This window comes from Channa argus, chromosome 13 (assembly GCF_033026475.1).
Source record: "Channa argus isolate prfri chromosome 13, Channa argus male v1.0, whole genome shotgun sequence".
In the NCBI taxonomy this organism is placed as follows: domain Eukaryota; kingdom Metazoa; phylum Chordata; class Actinopteri; order Anabantiformes; family Channidae; genus Channa; species Channa argus.
The window spans coordinates 17,282,101-17,294,361 of NC_090209.1; the positions used below are offsets into that span (position 1 = coordinate 17,282,101).

General features: G+C 37.0%; 1 protein-coding gene across 1 annotated transcript; it reads left to right on the forward strand.

Annotated features, from left to right (window-relative positions):
• The first annotated feature begins 206 nt into the window (after window positions 1-206).
• On the forward strand, window positions 207-6,123 carry LOC137139870 (taste receptor type 1 member 1-like). The gene is made up of 6 exons (XM_067527714.1): window positions 207-1,486; window positions 1,795-2,092; window positions 2,195-2,920; window positions 3,875-4,081; window positions 4,375-4,495; window positions 4,760-6,123. Exons 1-6 carry the CDS (start codon window positions 1,305-1,307, stop codon window positions 5,686-5,688), a joined length of 2,463 nt encoding a protein of 820 aa, XP_067383815.1. The 5' UTR covers window positions 207-1,304; the 3' UTR covers window positions 5,689-6,123.
• Window positions 6,124-12,261: the final 6,138 nt, after the last annotated feature.

Below are 12,261 nucleotides of genomic sequence, written 5' to 3' on the forward strand. Positions count from 1 at the left end.
GTTTAAATTTTTTTCCACTTCAAATTCTATTAAAGAGGCTGTCCCTTCAAACAGCACATGGTTGTCTCAGGTTTATATTTTTTAAGTATTCGTGGAGTTAAGGGGGAAATGACCAAAATAATAACACAATTCTTCTAGTCGGATCTGTTCCTGTGCAGTACATGATTCACTTAACATTCCACATTGTTTCCAAAAAAAAAAAAACTGCTTTAAATGAGAAATCAGGTGGAAAAGCATAACGGATAATATTGAGAGAGTGCAGAATCTTACATATTCTTTATTTTACCTGCCATATCTGCTCCTAGAACATTGATATTAACCCCTTTGTCCTGTACAGATGGTCAGCTCTCCTTGAGTGTTATACATTGAAGTGTGTTCACATAACTTGAATCTTTTTCAAGTAAATCAACCTGCATTCCTTGTGCAATTGTTGAAAATTTTGCAGTTCCATCTAAAATTTGCTTACTAACACTGATGGTGGAAGCACTAAGTAAACATGACAGACGTCAAATTATTTTAAACAAAGAGCATCGGTCTCAGCATGAGCTCATGGCTAGACTGTTTCTAAGTATCCAGTCAATGTCACTTAACATGGTCTTTCCAAAGCACAGCCAAGCAGACCACAAAATCAGAAGATCAGTCCATCAAGCATTGTTCATTAAAAGAGATAGGACATTTACTGTATTCGTTGAAAGAATATAATGAATAAAAATTAGACTAAAATCAGCAAAAGACTGTCTAGTCGTGGCCTCAGACAAAATGTAGCATTCACTAAACCCCCTTCTAGGGAAGAGAAACACGACCAAATGCTATTTAGTGGCTTTTAGAGATTGCTGCCCATGCTGAGACTACTACTAGAATACCTAGTTTTGGCAGTACTAGATAAGTCAAATCCACCCACCTGAGTATCAGCAGTACATGTACTCAAGAGGATCTGACCTTTTGTAAAATGGAGTGTAAATGTTCAATTTCAGAAATTCAACTACATTGTATTTCTCAGTAGTGGATGATCCTTAATATGTATCTCAAATCTCTCATTTGTATGTATGTCACACATTATTATTATTATATGGCTAAAGAATATCTAGCATTACCAGATTTTTGATATATGTATTAAATTTACTTGCACATTATTAAACTGTGTGTCATCACAGCGTCTCTCAGGAGCTGCAGTTTAGATGACTTTGCATACTGATTTGTGAATTCTCCTCCAACCATTTACACCATAGCCAATGATATCTTATTAAAGGCAGAGGCAAATGCTATTAGAGTTCACATCAGATTGGTAAAGTCTAACTACAGCAATGAAACATTTAATTGATTTTCTGTTTTTCATGAGATCTTTCTTACAGGTCTTACCTCAATGCACTGTTCAGGCCTCAGAGTTTAATTTGGACGGACGTTATCTGTTAGGTGGACTTTTTGACATTCACCAGGTCAGTGCCTCTGTTTATCATGACAGACCAGAAGCCATCGACTGTTCCAGGTGAGTCTTATAATCCGAGTTTAAACTAATGAGGAATGCCTTGTGAACCGACCGTTCTTACAGATTTATGTTCTTTCAAATTCAAGTTCAATAGGCACTTGGTCAACGGCTACTGCTAGTTGAACATCTCCAAAAACATCATCTGTAAATGCTGTGTCATCGATGCTGTTGAATAAAATCTGCATTATTGACCTCAGTCCTTGATCTAAAAAACCTTTTTCTAAATATTTCCATTGTACAGGCATCATAAATAGTAAAACTGGGAAACTAAATATTACACACTTTTGCTCTCTTTTCTCTCTCCATAGTCAACCCTTCACTTTATCAAGTTATCGAAGGTTTCAGTTGATGAGATTCTCTGTGGAACAAATTAATAACTCTACCAACCTACTGCCAAATGTATCTCTTGGCTATGAGATTTTTGATCACTGCTCAGATACACAAAATTTCCCTGGAGTTTTGAATTTTATCTCTGACAAAGGCTTGATCAAACCTTGGGGTAAATCACACATGAATGTGTCTGAAGTGATAGCAGTAGTTGGCACGTACACGAGCACTGAGACACTCACTGTAGCCCCACTCTTCATGGTGAATCTCATTCCCATGGTATATGTACTCACTATTGTATTTTTACATAATTTAACCAGATTAACTTGTGCTAATTTATTGCCACTAATTTTGAAAATGTCTCTGTTATTCATTTAACAGGTCAGTTATGGAGCTGCTAGCTCAGTCTTGTCAAAAAAAACAAATTTTCCCTCTTTTCTACGAACAGTGCATCCAAATAAAGACATCATTGAAATGATTTTTAGAATCGTACTGAACTTCAACTGGCGCTGGATTGCTTTTCTTTACAGTGATAATGATTATGGCCAAGATGGCCTGGAGTTGCTCATGCAGACAATTGAGGGCACTGAAATATGTCTGGCATACACCAAAGGTCTCAATTATTATACAGACTACTCTGAAATATTCAAACAGATAGATGCACTGAGGATAAATGTTGTTATTGTGTTTGCTCCTGAATGGAATGCTGAAGTTCTCATTAATTCTGCAATACAAAACAATGTTACCAACAAGGTGTGGATAGCAGGGGATGCCTGGTCCCTAAACAAGCAGCTACCTAAGGAGAAAGGAATCAGAAGTATTGGAACTGTACTTGGGATTGCTGAGCCTGCAGTGACAATACCTGGTTTCAGTGATTTCATCTATTCTTCAACAAACCAGTCTCATTGTAAAAATGAAGGAGAGGAAAAGCTTTGTAATCAGGTTTGCAACTGCAGTAGCCTGACTCCAGAAGACATCCTTGCTGCAGACCCATCGTTCTCTTTTCCAGTTTATTCTGCTGTATATGCCATCTCTTATGCCTTGCATAATGTTTTGCAATGTGGAGCTGGCAGATGTAATGACAATATTACAGTGTACCCATACATGGTGAGTATATACAGAGAATTTGTGAACTAATTTAATAGTTCTTGGCTATATAGATTTCTTTAGGTGTATCTTACAGTCAAACATTTAACACAAAATACTGAACTGTTTATCATTTATAAGTTTGTTATAGTATGAGAAGAATACCATAAAACATTTAACCTGTTAAGCAACACAATTAGAACAATGCCTAGCCAAAAATACAGTTACCAGGATTTAACTAAGAAAATTAACAATAGCTCTACATTGAATAATTACTGCAGTCAATAATCTGTCTCACCTGGCAACAAGTTATTCAGACCTAACTGATGCAATGAGTAGCTGTCTACCTGAATATACTAAAAGACCAGGTTTTTCCGTCTGGATTTTTTTCTTCCTTGATGGTGTTGGCATATTTGAAGATAAGAATGCCACTATAGGGAAAAGGTGGTTTAGGAAGCATGGAACATCATTTTCAATCCTTTGAGAATCTTTGAGATGACTGGAAGAGACTTGGTCTGACTCTGCCATCTTCAAGATCTTGGTGAAAATTTAACACAGCTGTTTCATAATCTGATCAAAATGATGCCAAGGTGACTGCTTGTCAAAGCTAAAAGTGGTCCAACAAAACATCAGACAGTGTGCCTTTTTTTTCTTCTGGCCGGGCAGTGTAGATCTGCACACTGTCTTGCTGGCTTTCAAAAGAATACTTTAAATAAAGCAATGCTTCAGCCTCAGAAATTAAGAGTAAGACCTTTCCCAGGACACATTTCAATCTCATTAGATCTCTTTGAAGCTGACACACAGCTCTTCTTATTACCTTGTAAACATTTCATGAGTATCAAAAGAACTTTTAACTAACTAACACATTTTTGGGATAGAAGGGGGACTTTATGCTGCAATAGTCTTCCCTCCACAGGAGCATTTAATAAGACACTAACACATGCAAGTAATGAAAATTTTGTGTACCCATATCAGGTCCTTGCGGAGCTGAAGAAATCAGACTTTATACTTCTAAATGAAAGTATTCACTTTGATGAAAAAGGTGATCCGTTGTTTGGGTACTATTCCATAGTTTTCTGGAACAGTACTGGTGACGCACAGGAGGTTGGGATTTATCAGTTTCGCCCTTCCTTTTATTTCTTCATCAACAACAGCAAAATTCATTGGCACGGGACAGGAGAAGTAAGTTATTTATAAATATATACAATACGCATACTTATTTATGAATATGTTTTCCTGTGTGTGTGTGTGTGTGTGTGTGTATGTGTGTTTGTAGATATGTGTATTCTGTGTTTGAACAACTACCACACATGTAGATATAATACTCAATGCAGATTGCATTTTTACAAAATATTTGAAAAAGTTTATTAGCCTCTCCTGTATCAACCCTCTTTCATCTACTTTTCTTGCATTTGGCTACTATTCTTTTTCCTGCACCTATATTTACTTTTCTACTAAAAAACTGTGTGGAACAGGTACCTACTTCACTGTGCTCTCCAGAATGTCCTAAAGGTTATGCAAAATTGCAAACTGGAACCCAAAAATGCTGCTTCACTTGTAAAATCTGTCCAAATGGAACTTATGTCAACAGCACAGGTACATATTAAATTATCTTAAATTATCTTAAATAAACCAATGCTGCCATTCTGAATGAAAGTTAATTGTAGACTGTTGTCAGCCTTCCATGGCTAAAATGGTTTGATGACATGTCTGTTGACATCAATATTTGTCTTGTTACTTTTATGGTATTGGCATGACATTAAAGCACACCTTATGAAAACACATGTTTTCACATGTCTGATACTGTTCAGAAGTTATCATTAAGTTAATTTTTCTCTTTTTTTGCCATGACAAAAACAGTGGATCCCTACACATGCATCAACTGTAAGGTGACAGAATGGTCTGAAGAAGGAAGTACATCTTGTAATCTGCGGGCAGTAGAATGCATATCATTCACAGACATTGGGGCTATTTTGCTCATTACTGCAGCCTGTGCATTCATAGGCCTGACACTAGCCATGTCTATTCTCTTTGCCATCAACTACAACACACCTGTTGTCAGATCTGCTGGGGGACCAATGTGCTTCCTAATTTTAGGCTGCCTCTGTGTGTGTAGTCTCAGTGTGTTCTTTTACTTTGGTAAACCAACTATTTCTTTTTGTATTCTAAGATTCTTACCATTCATCCTGTTCTACACTGTTTGTCTAGCATGTTTCGTTGTGCGATCTTTTCAAATTGTTTGCATTTTCAAAATAGCCGCCAAGTTCCCACAGCTCCACAGTTGGTGGATGAAATATCATGGACAATGGCTGCTCATCAGTGGGGCATTTGTTATTCAGGCACTCTTACTTCTTATTGGGTACTCTTATGGACCCCCCACACCCTACAATGACATATCTTGGTACCCAGACAAAATTATAGTTGATTGTTACATTAATATAAAAGCAACTGCTTGTCCTGTGATTTTTCTTGTATCTCTATGCTCCCTTTGCTTTATTTTCTCCTACATGGGAAAAGACCTTCCAAAAAATTACAATGAGGCGAAAGCAATAACGTTCTGCCTACTCCTTCTGATCCTCACCTGGATCATCTTTGCCACTGTATACATACTTTACCATGGCAAGTTGATCATAACTTTTAACGCTGTGGCTGTACTCTCCAGTCTATACTCCTTTCTGTTGTGGTATTTCCTCCCAAAATGCTACATTATCATCTTTCAGCCCTACAAAAACACACAGCAGTACTTCCAAGGCCTCATTCAGAATTATACTAAAACAATTAGCCAGTAGCTAAACAATAAAAGCACCTGGTGGTTTTATAGTTGTCAGTGGTCTGCATTGCCACTCTTACTGTTCTGTGTATGAGAAGCCATAATTATATTTTTTCCACCTGGTGAATTTAAAGTCTTATAAACCAAGAGTATGATATACTGTTGACAGATGAATCAATGTGCTTCAGTTCCTCTGCAGACTTTAAATAATCAGTTTGGCTTTATAGAGAAGAATCAAGTCCATGTTAATTTAAATCTTTGCCTCATTGGTTTGTTGTAAACTGTAAACATGTTACTGCATCTTACATCGTGAATATACTTGTGCAAATTTTTGTATAGAGATTAAAAATAGTCACACATAATCGTGCAGATTCAGACTTACATTGTGTGAAGGCTGTTTATTGTTGTACTGCTTTTTAATGTTATTCAAAAAAATTTTAAATACTGTAAACATTTGAAAAAATTGCCACAGTCAAAATTCTGATGCTATTCATGTCTCTACTTCCTTTTGTAGCTTCCAGTTTGTGACATCCATGTTGTTATGATACTGTAGCTACTGTAGGCACTGCAGTCATTTCTGGTCTTTGTGGGGCATCCACCAGTAATAAGTTAAGGGTAAATGCTGTGTTCTCTCAAACAACAGAACAAGCACAGTGTGAAAACACACATGGGGTAAGCAGCAGCTAACACAGGAGAAGAGGGAAAACTTTGTGGAAACTTATTTACTTAATAAGAAACTTAAAATTTATTCTTAGTTTCTTAGATTATCTATATTTGGGCCAATATCGTATTACAAAGCAGGGTTATATTTTATTTTGTTATGACAGCCAATTCCAACATTAAAAACACCCACTTTCTTTAAAGCAATTGTAGACAGTAATGAAGAGGCCAGGGTAAGGCATATGATAAGCCACAAACAGTGGAAGAGCACTTAAGCACATTATATCTACACTGAATTTACTGTAAAATGTACATACTTCAAGTTCTAATAGTTTTATCAACACAGAAGTGGACACATGGTACTGACTTCATGAAGCTAATGAACCGAGTGAACATTTATTAATGTGTTTTTTTTTTTTACATTAGCAAAGTCACAATGACTCAGTTTCTCCCTTTAATTATAATTCTGACATTAATATATATATATATATATATATATGTATGTGTGTATATATATATATATATATATATATATATATATATACACACATACATATATATATATATATATATATATAGAGAGAGAGAGAGAGAGGGAGAAAGAGAGATATAGATATAGATATATACATACACACACACACACATATATATATACATACATATATAAATAAATATATATATAAATAAATTGCTAAAACAGATGCAGTTATTGCAGAAGTTATAAGTCAGTAGAAGCAGCTTGGGATTATGGAAGTAACGCATCAATGCAACACCACCACCTACTGGTTAGGATTGTGGATGAGAGAAGCTCTCAGCATAGCAGCCCTCTAGGTACAACTGATGAACCTCACAGTAAAATGCAGTAAGGTCGAACTCCAACTGTAGCCATAGCTGAAACTCTGCCTCCCTTGTAAAATTAATGTAGCTACAGTTTGAGTTCAGCCCTACAAAGTAAAATATGAATATTATCCACAGTTGTTTTTGCATCTGCAGTCCCAAGTTTTCTGCTGGATGTGCAGGGGAGAGCTCATCTCTAAATGCAGAACAGGCTACTGGGTGCAACTTGGACATACTGCTGAAGAACAGCTACATGTAAATATTTGATTATAACTTTGTAGAACTAAACTATATATAGTCTGGCTGAGCTGTCTAATGCATTGAGGAGTCAAAACTACCTAACACACATCCATCAGACTTGATATGAGAGGTAACCCCATTTGATTTTTTGTGTCATCTTTGAGAAGCGTGCCTTAGGAAAAAGCTCTATGAGTGGGAGCATTGAAAATAGGGAGAATTCATCAATGATCAGATGAGGAGAGAAACCTGCTGAGGCAACATTTCTTCACAGAGTCTTATGGGACTTTGGTGAGCCTGAAAACTCCTTAGGCAAGACTTAGACTGCTGACTTGTTTGACACAATAGAATTGGAGCACGGGGGCACCAGCAACTCCATAGCATCTCCATGGATGCAGGCAAACGCCACTGATACTTGACTAGCAGTTACTATAAAATGTCTATGCAGTGCATTAAGACTTGCTAAGACTTGTTTTTTCCTCAGGTGATTTTCTATAACTTGTTGTTCATTATTCGTGTGGAACATGCTTGGCATATGTATACATGTTAATGTTGAAATGTAAAGCCAGAACAGGTTGTGAAAAAACTGACAGGCTCTCCCCTGTTTCCATCGTAAAGCACTTGTTAACTACTTTTATCTCCAGTACAGTACAGTACAGGACAACAATAGAACAGGAGGCAGACAATGAAGGTAAAGGCTGTTGTCTTTGTACAATTTACTGAAAAGCCACACTGAATAACTTGGTTTCAAATTGAAATGCAAAGGGAGTACATCTTCCTGATTGATGATTCTGTCAATTGCACCTAACCAGCGATGAAACTTGGAGACAGAACTTTCAAAGGACATCATCGGTTGTTAATCGTAGTTACAGTCTTAGTTTTAGCTCAATGGGGGAACTAGTTGTAAGTCTCCCATATCATATAATCAATATTATTAGGAGGCTTATGCATTTCCTTTTGAGCTACAGTACAATGTCCAGGGAATTGCCTACCCCACCTAATTAAGTGTAAATAGGGCTGCTTTTGTTAAAGCAGAATCATCCACAGAATCATGTCTCACTACTATAACTCTTGCTCCATTTGTTGCAATGCCAACCATATTAGCTATATCCAGCACATTAGCTTGCCAAAATCATATGATTGCATCCACAATCCCACCAGCGTTGGAGTCCAAACGTTCAAATCAGTACTCACAAATCATCTGTGTTTAATTAAAAGTATTTTATATATATGCAAAGTAAATTGCTTATGGTAATGTTGTTGTTGTGTTGAACGGAATAAAGTGTGCTACAAATTTCCTCTCAAAGCCCATCTCTATACTAAAATCTAAATCTTAGCATTTCAATTTTTCATTATTTCTTGTAGGCTTTATTCAAATTGCAATTTGTTTTACAATTGGCAATTCATTATGCAATTTGGTGTCAATTCAGTATTAAATGGACCAATTCAGTTTAAAATATTTGGAAATGAAATGAACTGCATGTCATATTGCAATATGCCTTTATAAGCCCTACTCCTCAATATTCCTAGGCGTTTTAAAAAATTTCCAATGAATATAATCTCCAATCTCCAAATCTATAGCATTTTTGCTGCACCTATCTGCATCAACACCAGTATTTCAGTACCTGAAATGATCCTGATAATTATTTTCTTGTCTTTGCATTACCCTTGTGACTAGGCTCAAAACCATGTCACGTACACTGTCACAACATTTCTGTATGTGCAGCATATTTGACACACACCCACATGTGGTCACATTATGCGTACATAAATGCATAAAAGCCCTAGTGCATTTTTGTTTTAAATACATGTTTAGGGTGTATTATAGACTTTTTACAATGTGATATAGCTTGTGGCATGCAGTGAGTCTTTGGTCTGGCTGAAGCGAGAGACTATATATTTCTATTACAACTTACATAGTTAATACAGTAGAAAGTGGATTTTGTTTTTTAAGAGATATATGGATTTTGTATTGTTTGAACATGAGATAACTGTCAGAGCATTATAAAAGAATAATTAGGCCACAGATGCAGTTAAAGTGTATTTGAATGCTATTTGATATCTGAGCAATAAAGTCTTGCTGAATCAAGGGAGGGAACCAGCCCACTGTTACCTGTCTCATTTACTATTGTTTAGAGACATTATCAACAACATACACCCTCACATCTGGGGGCTGTTACACTTTGGATAAAACACATTTGTTTAGTTTACTTTTCAGGCAGCAGTTGAGACCTTTAACTGTTCCTAGTGTGTGATTCAAACACTGCACATGTTTGAAGAACTAACCTCACTATGTCTAACTGGCAGTTAATAATTTGGGATCTACAAGTAATTTAGCTTTGGTAATTGGTGACGGTGGTTGTAACACATTATCAATTAAACTACATTGTTTTACAGCTTGCTAATAGTTTCAATCTTTGTTTCATCTACGGCTGTTTCCCCATTTCCTTCAGTCTGCAAAACCAAGATCTACCACAAAGCAAATTTAAAGTTCATTGGACCTTGTCCTCTCTTGCAACTACTCGGCTAACAAGTGAAAGCCAGTCAACAGTGTGTGTTGTATACTTATCTTTAAATTCATATGCATTGTGATGACGTATGTATTATGCTCATTTGTTTACTATGAGAACACAGAAAAGTTTTATGCCGCCTGAGGGGGTGATAGTATGAAAATAAGCTACACATCAGAATCGAGACAAAGAGAGACATCCACCATAATTTGCGAAAAGTGTTGACAAAGGGGACACGAAGCATGCACATGCCCTAGCAAGCGTGAATGACAAAAGCAATGGTGAACCTCTTGCAAATGCTATGTGACGAGAAGAAAACTGCTTTAAATAATTAGGAATAAAGTTGAACAAGAAACTGATTTGTCAGACAGTTGCCTTTAAATTTAGGAAGGGCAAGAATAGCTAACTAAATCATAGGGAGCTGGTAGTCAACACAGGAGCAACATAACACATCATCAGGGACTTTTTCAATTCAAGTAATTTGACCACACATTTCAGGCCAAACAAGAATCTTAATGGACTTGGCAGATGGGACAAGAACCAGTTGTGCAGCTTTAAGACAAGACAGATGAAAGGAGATGCAGAATTGAGGAGCTTGTATGACAGCTAAGGACACAAGACGAGGATGATGCTGACAGGAGCACTATTCATATTCCTCAAACTGTGACGTCTGTATGAAGGGTTAATCGCGTATATACAGACACAGGAAACCAGATGTAAAAGCAAAGGTGGCAGAATTAGTACATGCTAATTTATCCTGCCCAACAGACCCAAAAACAACTGATATAAATATGCCCTAGCATCCAGAGAGGAGTCAGGTGCCATGTTTGTGTACTTTCTAAAAACTGGGTGGAACTGAGTTGGAACTGATGAAGCTACAGAAACATTCATTGCAGATACTGCCCATCGTGGGAAGATAAGAGGTATTTGACACTGAGTTGGCACTGAATTTACAGCTACAGGACGACAGTATATTTGACAGTATGTTTAAAGTCACTACTTAGCAAAAATGCCATAAAACATAAAGAAATCAGCACCATACTCACCACTTCAAAAGAGGACAGTTGAGAGGAGCTGGAAAACTTTAAGATGGCAAGATGTATGCTAATAGAAAATGAACTACCAAACAAGCTGTGGGCGTACACTGCAAAGGCTTCTGCGGTAATCTGCAACAGGAGATATAACAGTACAGGACAGACACCTTACTTTATGTTGACAGGGAGAAAGCCCAACCTTTCAAAGATGAAGGCATTTGAATCTGTGGATCAAGCATACAAAAAACACAGGAAACAGATTCCAAATATAAAAAGGGAATACTTGTGGGTTACAACAGGGAAAGCCCCGACTACAGGCTAGTAAAATTTGTCCATGAGGATGGAGTGGAGCCCCAGAAACAGAAGGACTTGCGTATGACTGAGGATGACTTCCATGAGGACACGCGACAGCCCAACAGCAAGGTTGCATATATTACTCAGAAAAATTTGCAGCTCCAGAGAGCCATTAAAAGCTATAACAGTACAGGAAGAGAGTAGCTAGACTAAAGCAGGGAGAGAAAACCTCCACAGTATTTGGGAGATTCTGAATGCAAAGTTGAGTGTAAGAGTGGTATATCAGTTGATGTGGTCTACTGCATTAGGGCAACCTGTGGCATCCCACAAATTTTTACAAAAGCAATATAGTCACCACTTAGAGAAATGAATAGAAGCTGTGAAGAAAAAGAAAAACTCTTAAAAATAAAATGACACCTTTAGGTGTGTTGGAAAGCACTAGAGTCAGACCTTTTCCACAACAGCTGATAAGAGATCAGTGTGTATCTTAATGCAGACAGCAGCACATGTGCTCCCATTAATTGTGAAATATAAATGAAACAGCCAGAGGGTCTTCAGAGAAATTCACAGCAGGTGAAACAGGGTGTGTGTGTGTGTGTGTATATATATATATATATATGTGTGTGTGTGTGTGTGCGTGTGTGTGCGTGTACACGCACACACACACACACACAAGCACAAGACTATATACACACAAGACTGTCTGTCTTTGTATCCCTCTCTCTATATATATATATACATATATACATATATAGAGAGAGAGAGCGAGAGATAAAAAGACAGAGACAGTGTATTCAGACTAGGTATGAATGTACCCATCCGATTGTCTAAAAGTAGTGGTCAGTCTGGCACAATAGACAACAATAACAATATAAAAGGTAGATGATGTTTAAATATACAATGGTAGATGTGCTACTAATATTGCTGGAAAACCCCACATCTAAAACAATCAAACTTCAAGTTAACATGCAATGAAATGAAAGTTTGCATTCCGTCTTACCTAATGACCAGTAACTCAAC

Excerpts from the sequence above, each read along its gene's own strand:
- LOC137139870 (XM_067527714.1), top strand. The coding sequence starts at position 1,305 with ATGAAACATTTAATTGATTTTCTGTTTTTCATGAGATCTTTCTTACAG. Across the intron at positions 4,082-4,374 it reads ATTGGCACGGGACAGGAGAA|GTACCTACTTCACTGTGCTC; the intron begins GTAAGTTATTTA and ends TGTGTGGAACAG. Across the intron at positions 4,496-4,759 it reads AACTTATGTCAACAGCACAG|TGGATCCCTACACATGCATC; the intron begins GTACATATTAAA and ends TGACAAAAACAG.